At 36.7% G+C, this 24,852-nt stretch overlaps 1 protein-coding gene across 4 annotated transcripts in view; it reads left to right on the top strand.

The window, feature by feature from the left end:
* The window catches only part of LOC134754802 (mediator of RNA polymerase II transcription subunit 12-like), a 142,170-nt gene that overhangs the window by 73,839 nt on the left and 43,479 nt on the right, over positions 1-24,852 (top strand). For 3 of the 4 annotated variants that reach the window (XM_063691174.1, XM_063691170.1, XM_063691171.1), the window contains exons 30-32: positions 6,349-6,387; positions 7,505-7,690; positions 7,779-7,866. In XM_063691174.1, the coding sequence (XP_063547244.1) occupies positions 6,349-6,387; positions 7,505-7,690; positions 7,779-7,866 (313 nt within the window). The remainder of the gene's footprint in view (positions 1-6,348; positions 6,388-7,504; positions 7,691-7,778; positions 7,867-24,852) is intronic. The other variant, XM_063691173.1, reaches the window with a different exon arrangement.

Consider the following 24,852-nt stretch of genomic DNA (forward strand, 5'->3'; position numbering starts at 1 on the left):
TTGAAAATGACTGAATGGATCATTCGAAGATACATACCAAGTGACTGTGAATATCCTCTATATAACGTTAAAAAATTATTAACCAGATATAACCAAAAATAAGAAAAGTACATCAAGTTAAAAAAAATATAATTTTCTGTTACATTAAACTGCAACTATTATTAAAACAAACAAAAAACCAGACTATTTACATATATTTCTGAAATGGTCTTTTCTCTAGCTTTAATTTCATTTTAATTTGATACCCATATTGCTATAGTAAGAAAAAAAAACGATCCCCCCCCCCTTTTTTCATTAGCGGGCGCCATTTTCAAAATTTATATAGTGGTTGAATTCGTCAGAATTGTGTTAGTGACATAGGCTATATAAATTTTGAAAATGGCGCCCGCTAAGGAAAAAGGGAGGGGGGGGCTTGTTTTTTTTACTGAAATATTTGAAAGCATAATGGAATCTGTCCTACTTAAAATATCACCTTCTAGTAAGAAATTACTTATATGCGGCGACTTTAATGTAAATATTTTGGAAAATTCAACACGTAACTTGTAGATTGTTGAATCTTTACAAATCATGTAATCTCAACCACATATTTATGGAGCCTATACAATATTTTTTTTTACAATACAATAATTTTTATTTGCAAAAAAGGGTAACGTTTACAGGTGTTAATGTAAGTAAACAGTGGTCTGTTTCACCTTTTCAGCTGAGTGACTGCCACTAGTGCCACCTGTATAGATAATATTTTCACAGTCATTTTTCCTACCACTAAAAATGTAATCAGCAATTTAGAATCAGACCACTTAGGCCAATTAGTGGTGTTTGAGACTGTAAGGAAAAATACCTTGAGAAAACAAATAACTTTTGTACCAGTAGCCTCTGACCGCGTGGAAAGAATGAAACAAAATTTAATTCAGGCGCTACCCTTTCTGTCTTCCAACATGAGTCCGAATAATATGTATAATTCATTCTTTCACACTTTTATGGAGAATTTTAATGCGATATTTACTTCAAAATCGGTCATGGTTAGTGATGCGTCAGTTTTTAGTGAGTGGGCTACTGCAGAGCTACATCAACGAAGACGTGCATTGTATGCCTTGTGTGAGGAACGGCGGTTTAATACAAGTGACGAATTTAAGGAACATGTCAAACAATATTCGAAGAAATTTAAAATAGATTGCCATATTGCTAAGCGTAATTATTTAAAGCGTAAAAAATAAAAAATAGCTCCGATATAATTAAAACAACGTGAAAAGTAATTAATGTGGAGACTGGTAGATCAACACAAAGAATGAATGATCTTAAACTGAAAATTGATGATTAAATTGTAGACTCCAGTTTAGATGTAGCAACAGAATTTGAAAAATTCTTAACCGAGGTACCAGTTTCCACAACCAAGTACTTAAATTCATCACCCTCGTCTGCCGTTACATTGTTAGAAGATAATGTCCCAGAATATAGTAGAGACAGTCATTTTGAACATGTGAGTGCCTCAGATATAATAAAGGCGTTTAAATCAATTAATGTAAAAAACTAGTGACCTCTGGGGAGTATCTGTCCATGCTGTCAATTCCTTAATAGAAGTTGTAGCGCCTGACTTGGCAGTTATATTTAATAACAGTGTTGATTGCGGTGAGTTTCCTGATCTAATGAAACATAGTAAAGTCACTCCTTTATTTAAATCAGGTAGCACATCCGACCCCACTAACTTTAGACCGATATCAGTGTTACCGACATTCAGTACATTTTTTGATAAATTAGTATTGTCTCAGTTATTGAAACATTTTAACATCAATAATTTAATGCATAACAAACAATTTGGTTTTACACGGGGTCGCTCAACAACCGACGCTGGTGTTGAGCTAATTAAACAGATCTTCGATGCCTGGGAGGAGTCGCATGATGCTTTGGGTATCTTCTGCGATTACGTCTGTCATGAAACATTGACCAGGAAACTGCACTTTTATGGAGTAAGAGGATCGGCACGGAATTTAATTAAGTCCTACTTACACGGTAGAATACAAAGGGTCGATGTGAATGGACAACGATCACCGGGGTCATTGGTCTCTATGGGTGTACCGCAGGGATCTATATTGGGGCCGTTACTGTTCCTTATCTACATTAATGACCTGCCATACCTTGTAAAGACCCACCATGATATAGTATTGTTTGCAGACGATGCCTCACTTATTTTCAAAGTCAAACGACAGCAACAAGCTTACAGTGATGTAAACGATGCTATTTCAGAAGTAGTAAATTGGTTCAATGTTAATAACTTATTGTTAAATGAGAAAAAGACTAAATGTATTAAGTTTGTCACTAGTAGTAACGTAAGGCATGTGCAAACAAGTGTCATTGTGAAGGACGAGGAATTGGAATTGGTTGATAGTACAGTTTTTCTTGGTATAACTTTAGATTCTAAACTCCAATGGGGTCCGCATATTGATACTCTTTCGAATAGACTGAGTTCTGCAGCTTTTGCAGTGAGCAGAATCCGTCAGTTAACTGATGTGAAAACAGCTCGATTAGTATATTTTAGTTACTTCCATAGCGTTATGTCATATGGTATTTTACTGTGGGGTGGTGCTTCAGAGATAAATACCATTTTTGTTCTGCAGAAGAGGGCTATTCGAGCAATATATAAAATGAATCATAGAGACTCACTTAGAGATAAATTTAAGGAAATTGACATAATGACAGTGCACTGTCAATATATTTATGAGAATATTCTGTATGTACATAAAAACATTGCCAGTTTTAAGAAAAACTGTGACATACATAACATTAATACTAGAAATAAGCATAAGCTTGCAGTACCCTTCACTCGGCTCCATAAAATTAAAAAATCATTCATGGGTAACTGTGTAAGATTTTATAATAAACTTCCAAATATCATCACTGAATTATCCGTTAATAAATTTAAAAAATATGTAAAACGTAAACTTATCTCTAAAGCCTATTATAGCACACAAGACTACATGAATGATGAAACACCGTGGGATTGTGATTGAAAATAAGTAATTATTTATTATTGTGTTAATAATGATGAAATTGATAATTCAATTAATACCTATATTAGGTAATCCGTATTTTTTGACATTTAGATTTTTATTCTAGAAAGTTTCTAGACTAGTATTTTTTATACAATTTTGGTGTTTGACGATCCTTTTGTGAATTCTTATTATTAAGTTTGACATATCTATAATAATTCAATGTTTTTAAGAATAATAATAACTGCATCAATAAATTGCTCTGACATTTAGATTAAGGTAATATTTAAAACTTGACAAATTAAAAGTGCTTGTTGCTAGGCCTATTTGAATAAAGAATATATTGACTCTTGACTCTTTTCTTACTATAGCAATATGGGTACCAAATGAAAGCTAGTGAAAAGACCATTTCAAAAGTATATGTAAATAGTCTGGTTTAAAAAAAATAGTTGCAGTATAATGTAACAGAAAATTATACTTTTTTTCAACTTGATGTACTCATCTTATTTTTGGTTATATCTGGTTAATTAATGTTTAAGGGGCCGTAGTCGATTTTGGAGCAAAAATTTTAAATTGATAGATTTAGTCGTTGAAGTTATACACGTTTTGTTACGTAATATCTAAATAACAAGTATTGGTTTCTATTAGCACGTCTTCTCATCTTGCCTTTTAATAATCAGGTCGCGAGCGTGCGTCACCGGTAATATATGAAAAGAAGGGGTAGTTTTTAAAAATTCATCAAAAATGTATGGTGCTAAATTATACAAATTGATGTAGTTGCAGCAAATGTAGTAGATTGTTTAAGTATCAACATTTTGTTGAAATTAAGTCGATTTTCAGAGAAATTGTAACTTGTTTTGAAGTAATTTCTGGAGAAAATTGATTTCGTCTAACTTTCATTTACACTACTTCAAAGTCATAATAATAAAAATGTAGTCTATTATATTATACGTATAAACGTCAAGTACAGGATATGTATAATACAAAATTACCATGTTTAGCCGTCCAAACTTTACGAAATTTACAAATAAGAGCGACAAAATCGGTGCTTTACGCGCGTTTACCTAAACGTCCATCAGAAAAGCTAACATTACTAATTTAGTGTCTGTTTTCAAAAAATTGATCTGATAAAAGGTAAGATAAGAAGACGTACTAATAGAAACCAGTACTTGTTATTTCAATTAGGTAACAAAAGGTGTACAATTTCACCGACTAAATCTATCAATTTTACATTTTTGCGACTAAAATCGACACCGGCCTCTTAACGTTATATAGAGGATATTCACAGTCACTTGGTATATATTTTGGAATGATCCATGCAGTCATTTTTAGGATTCCGTACCCAAAGGGTAAAAACGGGACCCTATTACTAAGACTCCGCTGTCCGTCTGTCCGTCCGTCTGTCTGTCACCAGGCTGTATCTCATGAACCGTGATAGCTAGAGAGTTGAAATTTTCACAGATGATGTATTTCTGTTGCCGCTATAACAACAAATACTAAAAAGTACGGAACCCTCGGTGCGCGAGTCCGACTCGCACTTAGCCGGTTTTTAATTTAGAGCAGTTCAAAGTCAACTGTGATTGCGAAATTTTTGAACGTTTTCTAATAATTTGTTAGACGAAGTAGTGAAAATGTTACAGTATGTTATATATTTGTGATCTATTAAATATATTAATAACGGGTCACACACGTGTTTTAAGTCGAAAACGCTCGACATGTTTCACTCCGTACCGAAGAGCGTCATCAGGAGCTTGCGTCGACGGTGACGGACCGGCGCAGACTGCGGGCCGCAGCCCTCCGCGCCCGATGACTCGGCGCGGGCGCCGGTGGCGGCAGGGGGGGCGAGAAACTACCCTTAATATATTTAATATGTCTGTGTCTCACGGAAGTTTTGTTATTTGTGATCTACTCACAAAACCCTTTCATTTGATACCCCACATGGTATGATAAAAAAAAAGTAAAAAAACTTTGTACTGCCGACTTTTTGACGTCACAGCAACTACCCCCACCACTTTCGCGCTTGTCATCTCATATATTTGTGTTCAGCACACTGAATGCACTGATACCGAATATGTCCATATGTGCGACGACATGAGCGAAAATCGATTTCCAGAAGACTTCTAGACCAAAAACCACCGTACTACGTGTAAACTAGATACATAAAAATGTAGTGCGAGATCTTATGTTTATATCATACGTTTTTGATTAAAGTATCAAATATTTGTAGCTAGGACTTCCCAGTTTAACTTAAAACTATGTTATATGTCCGTAGTTTGTGCTAAAAATATTTAAGTTGTTTTTATTAAAAGCAAACGCCAAATTTTTTTTCTTATGTATTAAAAACACAATTACAGGGTCTGAAGCATGCTGCTGAAATAATGTGATATAAAGAAAAAACCGGCTAAGTGCGAGTCGGACTCGCGCACCGAGGGTTCCGTACATTACACAATTTAAACAATGTATTTTTTATGTGAGTGAAAGGTAAATTGCGGTTTACGATTTATGACGTATTAAAAAAAACTACTTACTAGATCTCGTTCAAACCAATTTTCGGTGGAAGTTTGCATGGTAATGTACATCGTATTTTTTTTTTGTTTTATCATTCTCTTATTTTAGAAGTTACAGGGGGGGGGGGGGGGACACGCAGTTTACCACTTAGGAAGTGTCTCTCGCGCAAACTATTCAGTTTAGAAAAAAATGATATTAGAAACCTCAATATCATTTTTGAAGACCTATCCCTATATACCCCACACGTTAGGGTTTGATGAAAAAAATTTTTTCGAGTTTCAGTTCTAGGTATGGGGAACCCCCAAAATTTATTGTTTGTGGTTTTTTTTCTAATTTTGTGCCAAAATCTTAATGCGGTTCACAGAATACATCAACTTACCAAGTTTCAACAGTATAGCTCTTATAGTTTCGGAAAAAAGTGGCTGTGACATACGGACGGACAGACAGACAGACATCCATAAGGGTTCCGTTTTTTGCCATTTGGCTACGGAACCCTAAAAAGTAGACGTGACTCAAAATTATAAATAGTATTTATTTCGTGTGAGGGGAAAGGGGTTTTGCTGAGATTAGAGAAGTTTCTCACGATGTTTGTTTGACGTCACCTATGATGACTTACCCGCATGCATATTGACTTATTTTGCAATGTATTGATACCTAATACCAAAAATCAAAATAATTACCCAAGGAAAAGACTATAAAACATTTTAAATGTTTTGATTTTTAATTTATTAATATTACTCAAATAAATTTAATCACGCTTGCAAAATCAGAGCAATTCGTTTCGCGAATTGCAATGAATCCTTAAACTATTACTGTGTATATGTAATATTGACAAGCAATTATTTTTCCTCCTTAGGATAGACTCAGAGATGAGTGGGGGCCATAGAACTCCTAGGTTTGTTTTTGATTTAATATTGAGTTTCACGGTTGCACTCCCTCGCGGTCCGGCTGGCTTCACTCGACTCCACCGTTATTCGCCTCACCCCATCATGATCCTTCCCCATTTTGCACGTACTGATCCCATTCCTATTCAATTCATATTATTGCACGTTAAGCATTACAATATTTTATTTAAAAAAAAACGCATCGAATCCACGTGTAATGATCAGTATTAAGTCGATATTAAATAAGATTAGTAAATGTAATTGAAGGAGCCAATTGCGAGTTGTTCTCGGCGCGCTAAAAGAAGCATGATCAGTACGTGCAAAGGTTTCTACCCTTCACGCTTTGCTTATATGTTTTGTTAGCCCGAGTTCACGATCCTCATGTGTCCATGTTTCACCCGACCCCGACCCGCCATACAGTCACTTGTTCCCATGTCCAGACCGGTTAGCATGAGTTGCGTTGTCGCACGCAACTCCATACTTGAAGTCGCGCTTGACATAATATAGAGTCGCGCATAAAGACAACGTAAGTCGTCGTGCTAAGCGGTCAGGTTTGTGTTGTGGGCTAGCAGCTCCGTGTACAAAGAACTGTAACATTGCCTATACGTACTATTAACCAGCACTGTCACCGTTTATAGATACCAACTGGGCAAACTATTTTGTATTGGTTCATTAACCTTGGTGTCATTCTATCCTATAGTCTCTCTAACTGTGTCAGTCCATTTCTACCGCTTGTGAAGTCTGTCAGTACATGTTGTGTCTAATAATAATATTATGGAATGTGAGTTCAAATTGCTCCGTGTTATTTTGATCATTGCTTGAACTGTGTGCAGAGGGAAGGGCGAAAATGGTAATCAATCATGAACTATCGATAACACAGAACTAGCAATCGTATGAACTTTTATAACTTTTGATACCCGGAGCGCTGTAGATGTTTCTGTCGATCATTATTATGAACACAAACAAACTTACAAATAAATTGACCAAACGTGGCTCTACCGCGCTCCGCTTGGCCGGATTGTGCTTTAAATGTTTAAAATAACCTAATACTAATGGTGAAATGAATGTTCCTGTAAGGTGAACTTGAACTTTAATGAGGCCTCTGAAAAGTGAGTGATTGGTGTCCAGGGGTAGCGGCGGCGTCGGGTCCACGTTATTAGATTCGTCGCAGTCGCTGTCCTCGCTGGCGAGGCACGTGCTGCAGGAGATCTGCTCCGAGGAGTGGGTGCTGCAGAAATGTCTCCAGAACCCGGACGAGTTGTACCAGCCCGACATGCTCCTCGACTCCATGCTCACGCCGCGCCAGGCGCAAAGGTCAGATCTACAAACAACACTTCAACTTTTGTGACTTTCCATGTGCTCGGTAAAGTTTTGGAGTAATTTATATATTTGTCTTATTCAGACTGCTGCATATGATCTGTTACCCCGACTCGGCCAGCCACACGCAGCCCGATCTCGACCAGAAGACCATGGTCACTCGTCTGCTAGAGGTAATAGATCAGTTACTTTAGCACATGTCCTATTGCGGTATAAATATGTACATATTTGAAACTGTTTATTTTACTGAATCTGAACGCAGACTGACTGGAAAGCGAGGAAGAATATATTTTTCATCTCTCCTATTCGGAAAATTCACCTTTCATAGGCTGATAGCCGGGTGGAAAATTGCATCTCCCACCCTAGGGTGGAAAGTTTTTTTTTTTAATTTGTACTTCGAGCAACGGCTAACATTCATTTATGCCATATTATTCAGTAAAAAGCTAGTTAATTAGCTTCCGCATTTTCAGACCAAGTATTATCGATTAAGGTGGATGTCTAGGGATGTCCTGCCGACTAGCCACCAAAAGATGGCGTGATTGTGCACAAATTGTGGATAATCACTATTTCTCTCAAAACCCAAACAATTTTCTAAGATGTGTTGATATCCGCAAAAACAATAAAAAATATTACGTCTAAATCGACATATATTTCCCCTCAACAGTGTCTGATTTCATCAAAAACCTGTATAAACTGCAAAATATTGCAATTTTTTGCATTTACGCACACTACCATAACTACTGTCATTCCCTAGTGCCAGTCTTGTGACCATTACGCCAAAATAGACTAGAGGTCGCTAGTACAGAAGATGGCTTTTCTTATTACTCTCATTAGCTAACAAGGGACAACAGTGTAAACTAGATGGCGCGGTGTAGGAGATGAATTTTTCAGCAAGATTAATTTATGGTAAAGGCGCATCCAGACGAACTGAATTTAGCACCAGAATGGGCGGATTGTCTATGGTCACGGAAGGTATTTCGTCGATCAAATACCGGAATGTAACGCAAATCGGATGCAATTATCGGAGAGGTTTATAGAGGTCCATACAATAAATTCGTGATCATGTATGCAGACCTTAGACGTTTACTTAGTCTATTTCTTTTTTTTCGACGCTGTCGTCGACTGCAATTTTTGGCAATAGTACATTACTACAGAGGCCGGGAAGTAAGGGGTTGCCGGCCGAATGCATATATACGGCCGAACGTAGTGAGGCCGGATAGTTATGAGGCCGACAACCCCTTTTCACGCCGATGTATGTATAGTGCTTTTCTCAAACATGCAATGAAATAAATAAAGAAATCTCCACGAAATCAAAGTTTTAATTCTAAAGAAACTAAAAGTAAACTAGGCACAAAATATAACTACTACCTGTACCTATCACACGTGTCGTATATTTTACACATGTAGTTAATCAATTTATTACACAAATGTTCAAAGGTATATTTACGTATCTTTGATTTTTCGCCTTGCATCCTTCTGACTGTAGTGTTAGTAGCCACATAACTAAGATTACATCGTTTTTTATGTTGATATTATGCTTCACATACATCGTTGCCTTAAACATGGAGTATAATTAACAGGTATTCATTTAATATTTTCGTCGGAACTCATATTATACAATAAACAACGCACAATAATCCAATAAAATAGAATTACAGATACACAATGAAAAATGTTCAACTTTACCTCCAAAACGATTAAAAAAACACCAACGCGTGTTTGAGTAGACATTTTTACCGCTAATATTTAAATGAAATATAGTTTATCAAAGGACTGTCTCATTTCAAACATAGACAGAGATTATCATACTATCTTTGTCTTACACTGGTACTAGCACCCAAAAGAAAAGGATGAGTATAGTTTTTTTGTTCTTTTTTACTGACAAACTGGTTTGACCAACTATATTTTAAATCTGTATTTGTAGGTAAATTTGCAATTCAATATTATTGGAATTTGTTAATAATGTTTTATTTATATATTTTTGTAAAACTGCAAAATATATTAATTATCGTTTATTGTTTTTTTTTAAAGGGGTATTGGCAGAATGTCATTCCGAACCATAAGCAAATATTGGTTATAGTTTTTTTTTTTGGCTGAATGCCATGATGCTGTGTCACAAATATATGTGAAATGGAAATTAAAAAAGAGGCACTTCCCGGCCTAGGCCTGCAACTTTATATGAAATTTCATTACAGGCCCCTCGTCTAGCCGCGCCGGAGTCGTGATACTTCCCAGCCTAATATAAAGAACGTAATATCAATATTACATAGCATGTTTGAGAAAAGTTATTTGTATTCGTATTTGGCGGCGTGAACGCTCGTAGCGTGCGTTTCGGGACCTAGGCGCTAGCTTGGTCTGATTCCAGCTACCTACATTCCAAATTATAAAATTTCAAAGGTCACGTATAGGTGCATAATAAGTATACTTTCTACAATGCGCTTTTTTTACGCCGCAAAGGAGCATATACACGTCAGTAAAATTGCGAAACGAGCATTTCAAAAAATAAAATTTAAGAGCATCTTACACCTAATCTTTTTAAGTTCTTTCAGCTCAGAATCACTAGCATGTTCAATCCTGATATTTAAAAAATGTTCCAGAAATATGTGGCTTTCCATTACAAAAGGGTCCTTATGCTTCAAGTGCAATAAGGTCTTTTCCATCTGAAATTCCAACAGAAATTCTGTTAAAAAGTCCTTATTGCACATGAAACATAAGAACCCTTCTCTAATAGAAAGCCACATTCCCATGGAAATTGTAGTTTCCACTACGTCACGCACGTAAAAGTAACAAAATTTACTTACAAACTAAAACGTGACGTAATGGAACGGACATTTTGGGACATTTTTTTAAATGACGAGATTCTAAGTAGAATGAGCCCAAGAAAGTCCAGACTTGTAAGAATCAGGTTTTCAATACCGATTTATTTTAGAACTTGCTTAAAAACTTGCGCTGAGAGATATCGCATTCAATAGGTATTTTTATCGATCTACTTAATTTCGTTATTCGTTTCATGGACAAAAAGTTGAATTTCAATTGCAGAACTGAAATATTCATGTTTTAGGGGAAAGTACCTAATGCAAGCTTTAGCTATTGTTCTATCCCGCTTAGAGAGCGCGGCAAATGGAATGACCGCTAGCGCTAACCAGTATGGTGTGGTACATGGTCGCGTTTTCCAATTATACACAGTTCTTAGATCTTCATAGGGCCTAGCCAAGATGCCAATCGTTTACGCCAAAGCGAACGAAACGGTAATCTCTCTCTATCACTCTTCCATATTTGTGCGAAAGAGAGACATTAGCGTTTCGTTCGCTACGGCGCAAACGATTGGCATCTTGGCTAGACACTCAGTTTACACTACGTTGGACAGCGGTGAGAGAAACTCAATTCGCTAGCACTCGCGCGATATTTGTTTCATTCTGCCTGATTATTAATTGTCGATCAATCGTACTTATATCTTCTTTACTAATAAAGTAATGCAAAAAGCCTAGCTAGCTAATATGATCATATTAAAATTACATGCAGAGTGCATAACTGCATAAATAGCAAAGAATATGTTCCAATAAAGCAATTCTAATATTTTTCAATAAAGTGGGTACTTACACAACCCAATAATAATTTGGAGTACCTATACCTACTATTATTATTATCGCCCAGGCGCGGGCAGAACGACCCATAATATGGAGCCAGCGTACCATGAGCGAGAAGTCTTTATAATATCGGGTTAGGAAAGCGCGCCTATACTGGTTCCTTCAAGCGGTCAAACTCAGCGGTTAGGAATATCTGCCCTGCAGCAATTCATTGATTTACCAAAGAGGATATAATAAGATAGAGCGGTACTGTCATAGTAAATTTTGTAACCACAGTAAATTCACTGCCATCTATCGACATACTTTAAAACTAAAAATGAAGATTTATAAAAATACGTAAAAAATTATTTAAATATGGATAATTGATTTTTTTCTTTGCATTAATTATTTTTATATGATTTTGACCCATGTTCTTTCACTGATATGCGTTAAAATTATAAATAACAAACGAAACCGTCAACGCCCTCTATACGAGAGTAGGCCAAAGCTAGTGGCGCTATCTGATCGAGAATAAAATTTTCGTGATTTTCGCGGCACGTTTTTTCCTTAGACTGTATCCATCTATTACGGAGTTATATCTATCTTTGGATTTACGTAGGTAGCCGATATTTTTCTGTGAATCCTATTGCCTAACTAATAACTAATAAGTGTGATGACAGGTAATTAGAGCTTCCGAAAGCAATAAGTGGTTAGGTAACTAAGGCACTTATAGACTCTAAAATAAAATACCATACCTGTTCCGCCTGGTACCTACCTAAAGAAAGAAATGAAAAAACATTTACAAATTTCAAAAATATTTATTAAGCAAAATGTAATAGGTACATCACAAATTCAAAAATCCAAAATTAAGTTAATAACTTATATAGGAGGAATTCGCTCTTTCATACAAGTTGATAAACATTGTAACCGCAGTAGGCACGCCTGTATTGCGGCGACCTCTAGAACATATTATTATGTTACCTATGTATGACCAAGTAGTTTCAGTCGGTTGGCAGATTAAAATTTTTGGTAACTGTTAGTTTACAACAACTGAGTACCTACCACAAATTCAAACATTAAAAATAAACTAAAAAATAACATAAATTAGCAAAATTTTGAATGATTCACGGTTAGTTTCACTAGACTTATATTGACCGGGATATAGACCGTGATTACCTTTTGTATTATTTACATGCTGCTCATAAATAATACAAAAGGTAATCACGATTTTCATTTAGAGTTTTGAATGATTCACGGTTAGTTTCACTAGACTTATATTGACCGGGATATATACCGTGATTACCTTTTGTATTATTTACATGCTGCTCATAAATAATACAAAAGGTAATCACGATTTTCATTTAAAGTTTTGAATGATTCACGGTTAGTTTCACTAGACTTATATTGACCGGGATATAGACCGTGATTACCTTTTGTATTATTTACATGCTGCTCATAAATAATACAAAAGGTAAACGGTCTATATCCCGGTCAATATAAGTCTAGCAAAATTTTCATGTCAAAATTTTAACTGTTTCCTATTTGGTTTTTTTTTTCGTCTCGCCATAATTTAATTACTCATACCTATAGTCGTAATTACGATGAGTTGACACTTGAGGTTTATGTTAGCGACTCCGTGAAGACCGTGAACGCGATCGCATTCCTTATCTATCGCAATTCGCACCAATACATTACAACTGCAAAAGTGAAGATATTGCAATAACTAGCTGTGCCCGCGGCTTCGCCTGCGTGGATTTCGGTATGTGTCAGTAAGCGGCTAATTCACCCCTAATTTATCTCCCTCTCCCCTAGAGGCGGAACTTGAAGTATAGGACTGTAGTCCAGATAAAATATTTTACAGTTAGGTAAATAAAACTACACTCCAAAATCAATATTTTTTTGCCCTTATTCAAATTTTTGACGTGATTTAAACGACATAGAGTAGTAGGTGTATATCGAACGATACAGTACCATTTTTAACCGACTTCAATTTCATAGAAGGAGAAGGTTCTGTATTCGGTTGTGGCTATATTTTTTTTTTTTTTTTTTATGTATGTTCACCGATTATTCCGAGACCCGTAGTCCGATTTGAGTAATTCTTTTTTTGTTCGAAAGGAGCTACTTCCAAGTTGGTCCCATATTAATCTGGTTCTGATCTGATGATGGGATCCCTGAGGAATTGAGGGAACTCCTCAATTTTTAAAGGCACATGTGTGGTGATTTGGGTTTTTTCATAAGCAACTTGAGCATTTTCTCTCGAAAACGACCAATTTGATGAATTGCACCTGATGATGATGATTGTTTTGAAGATAGTGATGATGATTTTTTAATGTAGGATGTTCAGCGATTACTCCGAGACCCGTGGTCCGACTTGAACAATTCTTTTTTTGTTTGAAAGGAACTACCTCCAAGGTGGTCCCACATTAATCTGGTGCTGTTCTGATGATGGGATCCATGAGGAATTGAGGGAACTCCTCAATTTTTAAAGGCACATGTATGGTGATTTGGTCGTTTTCTTAAGCATCTTGATCATTTCTTCTCGTAAACCGCCAATTTGATGAAGTGGAGCTGATGATGATGATTGTTTTGATGATAATGATTTCAGCGATTACTCCGGCACCCATGATCCGATTTGAGTTATTCTTTTTCTGTTTGAAAGAAGTTACCTCTCCAAGGTGTTTTCGTAATATTTTTGGTTTTGATCTGATGATGGAATCCGTGAGGAATTGAGGGAACTCCTCAATTTTTAAAGGCACGTGTATGGTAATTTCGGCGTTTTCTAAAGTAACTCAAGCATTTCCTCCCCAAAACCACCAATTTGATGTAGTGCAACTGTAGCCTAACCACGAGTTTGACACTAAATATTCTTCGTAACTTACTCTGTACACTAATATGCTAGTACGAGCGAGATGCATAAACAGTAAGTTACGCACACGATAGCGAATATATCAATGTCAAACTCGTGGTAAGGCTACTGATAACTTCCCTCGTATGTGTATTATGATTTTTGATGTAGGTAGTGTTGGAAACAACCAAAGAGACTGAGAAGTGAAGGTAGAGGGTATTAGTGTTTGGGGGGTTTGAGGTTGGGGGTTGAGGGGAGGTGAGTTGATGGGTCGGGGACTGTGGGGTTGGGAGTTAAGGGATTGGGGGTTAGGGTTAGGAGTTAAGGGCTCTGGGGTTAGGGGTCGGGGAATGGCGGTTGAAGGGTTGGTGGTTTAGGGTCAAGGGGTTCAGTGATCAGGGGTTGATGTGCTGTGAGGTTGAGTGATCGCCGGGTTTGAGGGATTGGGTCAGTGACAGGGCGGAGAATGGATTTAGTGACAGGAATGATTTCCCAGACGGACTCGAGGAAAATTCAGATTATTTAATAAAGTTTACGAATTTACAGTTAAACATCATTATGTTTTTCATTCATGCGTCACGCTCTTAACAATGTCTTAAAACTAAAAATGGAAAAATAAAAACTTATTAAAAAAAAGATAAACCGACTTCAAAAAGGATGAAATAAAATATTATCCTTTTTAGGGTTCCGTGTTTAAGTATATGCGTTACCAACTGATATTTTTGAAGTCGGTGCCAAGCCAAGTACTCCAAGTAGTAACAATACCAGTCAAAAATAATCAGCTTTATGTCTATAAATCCCATTACAACTGTACAAATATTATAAACGTGAAAGCAATTATGTCTGCCTCTTTGTTACCTTTTCATGGCTAAACAACTGAACCGCTTTAGCTGAAATTTTGCATGAAGGTTCCTTGAATTGTTTTATATTTTGAAATGTAGTCCTCTGGATAAGCGACAGAAAATAACTCAGTTCCAATCCCACACTTGCGTGCTATGACTGTTCAAGAATTAGTAAGAAATGCTCTTTAAAAAAATACGACAAAACGTATTAGATTTACACTAACGTGCCGACAAGCATGGTACGAACTGCGCCAAGAAGGTTCAACCGTGTGTTCTGTTCTGAGGTGTACAGAAAGTTCGTTTATTGTCGTCGTGTACGCTGCGTCTTACATAGGCGAACACTCGCGAACGCGAAGCGAAGCGACGCGGCACGGCGCGGCCGGCCCAAGGCGTTCGCGTTCGCAACGAGATCGCCCACGTAGGACACTTCTATTGTTTTATTTATTGTTTTATTTGTGAAAATCTCCTGCGGGCTTACAGGTGACCCCAAAACGCTCACAAGATAGTAATATTATGTAAGAGATAAAATGACTATACAAATAATGTCAACCTACCTAATAAATAAATTAAATAACACAATTATATAAAATTAAATTCAATTACGCCAAATTACAAGTGAAATGTGAAATTACAATTAAATCAAATTTCGGGAATAAATATTAAATTACGTCAATTTGTAGGCAAATTATCAACTGAATTACAATGTATTGAAATACAATTTCAAATTAAATAAATAAATAAATAAATTCTATATAGGTATCAAAGAATTAATTAAGGCGCCGTGCCGCGCCGCTTCGCATTCGCGTGTTGTTCGCCTACGTAGTACGCTGCGTTAGGTAATCCAACGTACATACTTATATAGCCGCATCTTTATCGAATTGCACCAAAATCACTATGAATATATGGTTTAAAATTTGGCTTGGCACCGACTTCAAACATATCAGTTGGTAACGCATATACTTAAACACGCAACCCTAAAAAGGATAATATTTTATTTCATCCTTTTTGAAGTCGGTTTATCTTTTTTTTTTATAAAAGTTTTTATTGTATTTTTACGTCCTTGACTGTAACTTCCACATTCATGTCCATGGCAAATATCATCCAAATCGGTCCTCCAGTCAAATCAGTCTAAGTAAAGCATGACGCCGGCGGCGCGCAGCGTCTGCCCCTACGACTTGTTGATGGTCATGGCGAAGCAGACACCGGGAACCTGTAGGCGAGGCGCTTGAAGCGGAACGGGAAGTTGCTCGGGATGAGGGGGATGCGCGGGATGAACACGGCTTCTCCGGCGCCACACTCCGTCAGAATCTGCGCCTACAATTATGTATTGCGTACGATGTCTTTGGGATCACAATCGAGACTCGTGCTGGCTTGCCGTTTTTCGGGAAGGTATGGTAACGCGTATAAGTCCCAAATCGTTTGACAATTACTCCGCACATGACATAGAAAAATGTTTTTTTTTTAAAAGTACCCACCTTCGTGGCCATTATTAAGAGGAAAGGGCACGGCCGCTTCTTCATACAAACGAAGTCTCCATTTTCCTCTATCATTATAAAAATATTTATAGGTACATAATTTGATGTATATTTCATCATCATCATGTCAGCCGATAGACTTCCACTGCTGGACATAGGCCTCCCCCAAGGCTCGCCACTCCGACCGATCCTGTGCCGCTCGCAACCACCAGACGAACTGCCGGTAGGCCTCAGACGAAATGTATATTTACCATAGCTTAATGCTACGTTTTCTACGTATGACGTTTTTTAAATTTTTTGATTATTGTAAAAATTTGGAGCGAAAAACTGATTTCAGGGAAATTTTTTAATGCTTCTAACTTTTATAATAAGTAATTAAAAATTCCAAAAACACAAACGTACACGGGACATAGCTGTGGTTGATACACAACTAATTGTGTCAAAATATTTTGAATAATGTTAATATCAAGAGAGGAAAATGAGGACTAACAGTTGTACGAAAAGGTGATTTCGCGCGGGTCCTCCACTTTCGTCTTAGTGCTTAAAGGATGCGATACGTATGAATATGGATGCGATATACGATTAGGTATTTGGCAGAATTAATCTTGGTGTTCCTAAGATGTATTTAAGAAGTGGAGCTACCCAGATTTTTGATGTAGGGGGTGGGGATGTTTAAGATTAGGTTCTAAGTCGTTAAGTATCACGTTCAACTAAATCAAAAGACGTATACGTAGATTTCATGTAAATCAGTTCAGGCGGTTATTGATTCCCCCTACAATATTACACCTTCCATTTCAGTTTTAAGGTAATTTTTTTTGGATAAAAACTACCCTTTGTTCTTCTATGGGACTCTATACCAAATTTTATCTAAATCGGTTCACCGGTTATTGAATCCCATACGAATTTCCACCTCCCTTTTCACGCCCTTAAGGGATGATGTTTGAGATTAAAACTATCCTTTGCTCTTCCCTAGGACTCAAACTATCTCTATATCAAATTTAAACTAAATTGGTTCAGCGGTTTAAGCGTGAAGAGGAATTAAAAAAAAGTATTATTTTTTCATATTTTTTGTTTTCACTTCGGAATGGTGTCATTTTGATAAATGAATTCGGCATACCCGATTTATACAAAAACGATACCTAACTTGGCCTAGTAGCTTAAATGATATAGTTATCAAGATAAAGTTTTTAACCTCTTTTTCACCACCTTGGGGGATGAATTTTTAAAAACGCTGAAAGCAATTTTCTTGCTTTTTAATATAATACCTTTTTGCAAAGTTTCAAGTTCCAAGCTTAAAATAAAATTTGCACCCCAAGACAAATTTTCATCCCCTTTTCAAGCCCCTGAGGCGTTAAATTTCCAAAAACGTCGAAATTACTTTTTTAATACAGTTGCTCAAAAAGTGCTACTTTTCGTGGCTGTTTAGCGTGCGGAAAGTTGGTTTTCGCGAACTAGTGCTTTTTACTTTTCCAACTTTTTTAAATTTTTACTTGTTCCAATTCATGACTACTTATTGATGAGTGTTTATATTAGTTTCATTTAAACGTCGTAATCAACATAAAAACCTACTGTTAATGTAAGAATACGAAAAATATGCATATTTCATATTTTATTACTTACCTCTTCATTATTATAAGTATTATAACACGTTTATTTTTTAATGTTGAAAAACCGTTCTTAATAAGTTGTCTGAATGGAACGGAACGCCTGTCAAAGAAGAGGCGCATTTTCTTACTGCAAGAATGTTTTAAGTTTCCAAAGGCAACATTCGATATTGTTTTTATAAATATACGATACACAAATAATCATAAATAACGACATTTAGGTAATAATAGTACAATGTTTTAATATTTACAATTGTTTCTGTCTTATAGAACATGCATTTGAAAAAAAAAACTCATTGAAGTGGGTTCAGTAATAATAACAAAATCTATTCTAGTCGAATAAAACTTACAAAAACACTTCTTTATAATGTCAATGTCAAACGTCGTTCGATACACGTGCGGAAATGTCATTCTTCACTCGTCCCGAGTCTTGCCACGAGCCGTAGGTATCTCGGTGCTCGTAAAGTAATGGCATACTTCGAAATCGAAATGTACTTGATTCAATCTTTTAACCTCGTTAGGGGACGAATTCTCGATAACGCTGAAATCACTTTTCCTGTATTATAATATAGGTAATATGCCCATATACAATGTTTCAAGTAACGCACTCGAAAGAAAATTTGATCTCAAATAAACAGACAAATAGATAAACAGACAAACAGACAAAACTTCTAAAAACTGTTGGAACGTGTTCTGTAATCGATTCTAAAAGTATCCCCAGCCAATTTTTTTTCGAATATCTTCCATGTACAGACTTTCGACCCTCTTCCGCTTTATTATATGTATAGATAGATAGATTGTAGGTTTTCTATGACTTGATAAAAACTAATTTTGAGCTTATGAGCGTTTTCACATTGTTCGATCCGATATCGGATGTAGCATCCTAGCTAAATCCTATCCAGTATCAATAGTTTCCTAGGGTCAACTTACGGTAATGTACTAAAAAGCCACAAATAAAAAATAAAAAAAACCGGCCAAGTGCGAGTCGGACTCGCGCACCGAGGGTTCCGTATAGTATTTTTTAGTATTTGTTGTTATAGCGGCAACAGAAAATCATCTGTGAAAATTTCAACTGTCTAGCTATCACGGTTCATGAGATACGGCCTGGTGAGAGACAGTCGGACAGCGGAGTCTTAGTAATGGGGTCCCGTTTTTACCCTTTGGGTACGGAACCCTAAAAACTTTTTCCATACATTTACTATGGAGAAATAGTGAAATTTTATTCACAGTTTTCTATCTATGCTACAGTATCTATCAGTCCTACAGTAATGTCTTCATACAGTATTATGGTCCTTAAACGTAACAGGACTGAGTGGCGAGATAGAAAACTGTGGATAAAATTTCACGTTTTCTCCATAGTAAATGTATGGAAAAAATGGAAAAAAAATAATAATTTGTGTGCGCTTCGCGTTCGCGTGTTGCTCGCCTACGTAGTACGCTGCGTAAGGATTCCTAGTTGACTACGGAACCCTAAAAGCATCCGTATGTTACAGCCATTTTACTCAGAATGCCCATCTAAATACACAAAATTTCATCCAAATCGGTTTCAGCAAATCAAATTTGACGATATGCCGATAGCAGCGCCACATACCGGGTCCAATTGTTTTTTCAAACCATCCATGTATTATACCTATACTAAAGGGGCTTACTGGCTATCAGTCCGCCGGGCGATATCGGCCTGTCAGTTGTTCGGAACTGTCAAATTTTTGTTCTAACTGACAGGCCGATATCGTCCGGCGGACTGACAGTCAGTGGCCCTGGGCCCCTTATAACCTTCCCCAGAATCTAACAAACACTTTTCTGAAAACCACATCAAAATCGGTCAGCCATACGCGAGGTAATCGCGAACAAACATACATACATACATACATACATACATACATACAAATATGCGGGTCAAACTGGGCGGTTAAAAATTAGCAAACTCAAAATATATCACTACAAAAAAATATATCACTTGGATTATAGCACAATCGGATTAAGACTAACCTCGAAATCTCTAGAACAGTCCTGAAATCTGGTATTGTAACTTAGATATAAATAGTTGTAAATATGAAATACTGTGTTTGACATATAAAACTATGTTTTATAAAGGAAAAAATGAATGAATGAACGAATGTATGTTAATTAAAGGTTTCTTCTTCATGTCCACACTATTTGACATTTTTGGGGACCTCGAGGACTAGTTAGGAGGTAAACATATCAAAAGTCCCCGCCCGTAACCCTGGTGCCGGAGGAGGGGGGGTTGAAAGTTCCATTTTTCGGTTTTCGATTATTTCTCAAAAACTATGCATCCGAGCGACATGGCCACTTATACAAAATGAAAACTGATTTAATTTGTTACAAGTTTTATTCAGCCAAGTTTTTCGATATCTTGTATAGTTTTTGAGATATTCGCTCTTGAAAGTTTATTTAATTTAGGAACTAAGGAAACGAGAGCGTTCCCAATTACCCCTTGTATTCTCAATGATTCCTACTACATACTGATTGGAAATACAATATGTTTTACTTTGTACATTGTTATGTATCCCGTGAGGTATAAAAAGTTTCTTGAAAAGTGATACTAAATTGAAAATCTTCAGTGTTTCCATTTCCCACTCCCCACTGGTGTGACGTCACATTTGTTCAACGAAATCGGCAAATCGAATTAAGTATTATTAATATTTTTTCAAAATATTTTTGACAAAAGACGTATTAGCAATTGTATAACCTATTACCAAAACTGATTAGTAGACAAACATCTTACAGCGAAACATACTGCCACCGGGTTTCAACCGCTCAAAAGTGATTGCTATACATAAGCCAGAAAAGGACCCTAAAGACCCAAAAAGCTATCGCCCTATAGCACTTTTGAGCAGGCGCGGATCCACCGTTGTGGGGACGATGGGCATGCCCACAACCTTAATTGAGTCCCCGAGTAAAATTACGCCGATTTTTCGCACACGCTTTCGCAGAAATTTCAGTACGCAGAGAAGTTGGCATTTACTTTTCATAGAATGATCATTTTCCGTCACGATTACCCGAGTAGATAACCGTTGGTCGAAACACCAGTAAGTAGTGATCATGTGGTATTCATTAGAAATGCTTGCATGTTAATATCAGCTGGCCACAGTCCTAATTATTTGCAAGAATAAGATTATTTACTAACTCGGGCAATTATTTATAGCTTGTGGGAGTTATGGGTCTTATAAATCATAAACATTCACAAATATTAGTACAATTTCCTAAAATAATGCCAGCTTTTAATTTACAGCTGTAGGAGTTTTTTAGCGTAGTTAGCGTAGCGTTCAGTTTTATATTTATCTATGTATAAAAAGTGCTATCTATGACTCAATGAATCAATGTTGTAAGTAATGCAATTGCTAAATTACTAATTTAACTGTAAAATTTTCACCACACCAGCTGGTAAAGATTGATTGTTCAAAAAGTGATGAGAAAGTTAAATTAACAAGTTTGGAAACAAATCAAATTATTTTATTAAATATTTTGATTTGTGTTTTTTTAAGTAGTCACACTACTATATATAATTAAAAATTGTAATAGATGTCATATGGTGGTGGTGGTGTCTTCGTCACTTTTTCTTTAATATATGACATCTATTACAATTTTTAAATAAAATTAATTAATAAGATGCAAATTTTGAGTTGTTTCTTTATGTTAGCTGGTAGAATTGACTTTTAAATGATGATTTAGTTAGAATGATAAATATTTGGATTTTGGATTTGATTTTGTTTGATATCTTACACTAAATATTTTCTACGGGCTGGTGTGGTGAAATTTTTTGTAACCCTCGCAACGCTCAAGATTCAATTTTTCGCTACTCTAACTCTATTAATTATAAGGTATTCAAAATTCATTTAAAACTGAAAAAATGTGGTGTATATTAAACACGTCAAAGCTTGTACTACTGTTAGAAATTTATCTTAAAGATATTTTTTTATAAGATAGGCAATTATTAATTTAAAAAAAATCTTGAACTTGCGTCTTTTTCGTTAACTAAAACTATGTACAAAAAATATTTTTACGCCAATTATTTTAACATTTTATTAATTTACAACAAAGCCGAAATTTCGAGAAAAATGTGTTAATTAATAATTGCCCAACAACAGTAACATTCTTTAACATGTTTAAAATACACCATAGTTTTTTTTTTAATTTTTAAATAGATTTAGATTCAGATTAATTTATTTCATAATTTTAAATTACATTATAAATTGTTTTAAGCTAATCTATACGAATTTAATAAGTACCTTTAGGAATGTTTTTTCATTTATTAAATATTAATAATTTATGATATATTGGCAAAAAACAAAATACTTACCATCCATACTTAATATGATAAATGCGAAAGTCTGTCTGTCTGTGTGTTACCTCTTCACACATTAACAGCTGAACCGATTTAGTTGAAATTTAGCATAGAGATAGTTTGAGTTCCGGGGAAGGACATAGGATAGTTTTTATCCCGAAAATTATCCCTTAAGAGGGTGAAAAGCGGGGTGGAATCATGGTGGAATTGAGATAATTAATTAGTTGTCTGATAATTTGTGTGCATATTATGCTCAAATTGAATGATTGCTACAAGACTTTCTCCAGGCGCTAAACTTACTCTAGCTGCTGTTACTGATTCCACGCAGACGAAGTCGCGGGCAAAAACTAGTAATATTATAAATTCGAAAGTCTGTCTGTCTGTGCTCTTTACGCTTTAACCGCTGAACCGATTTAGAGTCCTTTTAGAGTCCTGGGGAAGGACATATATAGGGTAGTTTTTATGGTAATCGATAAAATGCAGATTTGATAAAAAAATCACTAACTCCACGCAGACGAAGTCGCGGGCAAAAGCTAGTATATTATATAACTCTTCCAATTTTTTATGTGCTTCGCGAATAGGCCTACATATCTAGACAGTATTTTTAGGAGCAGTATATTTATTTTTCACCATTTGATTTGAACTTGTCGACTACTTAACGAAATCTTTAATAAAAAAAATGCATAAAATCTTACAATAATTGTTCTTCTAATTAACACAGAAGCGAATTGAACGGTAAAACTAGCAAATGTCGTCTAAAAGTTAGATGTTTGGCGAAATGTTGTCTGTGAATGGATAATCTGCGAAACATTGGTAGGGGAATCATTAGGGGGTACCCCTAATACACAACACATGTGACGTCACACCTATACGGTCTATTGAGATCGGGATGATCGTCCAAGAGTCATGATTGTTCATGAGCGAGTTCGTACTCTGACTCTTACTTGCCGATTTTCGTGTGGCTGTGACCACAACCTTTTTTGGGGGCTGGATCCGCGCCTGCTTTTGAGCTGCGTATATAAAGTCCTTGAAAGGTTGATTTATACCCGTATAAGACCACTTATAGACAACTTCACTCCGGTAGAACAAGCAGGATTCCGCAGTGGACGAAACTGTACAGACCAAGTACTTTCGCTAACGACCCACATAGAGGCGGGTTTTCAAAATAAACAAAAAACCGTCGCAGTTTTTATTGACCTGTCAGCCGCGTACGATACTGTGTGGAGAAAAGGCTTGATGTACAAACTTATGAGGACTGTGCTCTGTAAAAGATTGGTGGGGCTTACGAACAATATGCTGAGCAACCGTGACTTCACCGTTCGTCTTGGTAATAAGCAGAGTCGTGTACGAACACTCAACAACGGACTTCCGCAAGGCTCTGTCCTAGCCCCGCTTCTCTTCAACCTGTATACACATGACATCCCAATAACCTCCAGTCGAAAGTTTATGTATGCAGATGACATTGCAATCACCAGCCAAAGTACCCACTTTGAACCATCGGAAGAGATATTAAACAAAGACTCGGGCACGCTTGAACGATACTTCAGAAAATGGCGCCTGGTACCAAATGCAAGTAAAATAGAAGTAACAATATTTCATCTCTGCAATAAAGCAGCCAAGTACCAACCTCATATAACTTTCTCGAGTAAAACTATACAGTACAACCCGACGCCAAAGTATCTGGGTGTGACCCTCGACCGCAGCCTTACGTACGCGCCACATATAGAAACGCTGGGTAAGAAACTCCAAACCCGAAATAATATCCTGCACAAGCTTTCGGGTACTACTTGGGGAGCAAATGCTGATGTCCTTCGAACCACCTGCCTCAGCTTGGTGTATTCAACAGCAGAGTACTGCGCGCCGGTGTGGCTCAACAGTGCGCATGTGCATCGGGTGAATGTGCAACTACGATAAGCTATGAGATGCATAACAGGAACCATCAAGAGCACCCCTGTAGGGTGGCTACCCGTGCTGAGCCATATAGCTCCTCCGCACTTAAGAAGGTAACATGCTCTGGCCCGAGAAGCTCAGAAGATCCTGGCCAAACCAAATTTACCCGCCTACGAAGAGTTCAGGAACCCTCCACCCAACCGGCTGAAATCACGTCAACCGCCACATAAGACTGCCTCGATACTCTTAAACACTTCCTTCAACGTTAATGAGAGATGGACCCAAGAATGGAACGAGAACCTGCCCCCCACCCTAGGGACAAACATCAACCTTATAGAAAAGCCTGCAGGTTTCTCACTACCCAGACGAAGTTGGTGCCAGTTGAATCGCCTACGAACGGGTTGGGGTAGAAGTCGACAGTTTCTGCACAGATGCGGCTGGAGAGAGTCGCCAGCATGCGAATGCGGAGCAGGAGTGCAGAGTATGGACCATATTATCCGCGAATGCCCACTCACCAAATACCAGGGCAACCCAGTGGACTTGTTCACCCTGGACAACAACGTCACCCAATGGATCCAGCAATTGGGCGTACTGCTATAATTTAATTATATTGAACGATTGTATATTCTTA

Source organism: Cydia strobilella, chromosome Z (assembly GCF_947568885.1).
Source record: "Cydia strobilella chromosome Z, ilCydStro3.1, whole genome shotgun sequence".
Classification (NCBI taxonomy): Eukaryota; Metazoa; Arthropoda; class Insecta; order Lepidoptera; family Tortricidae; genus Cydia; species Cydia strobilella.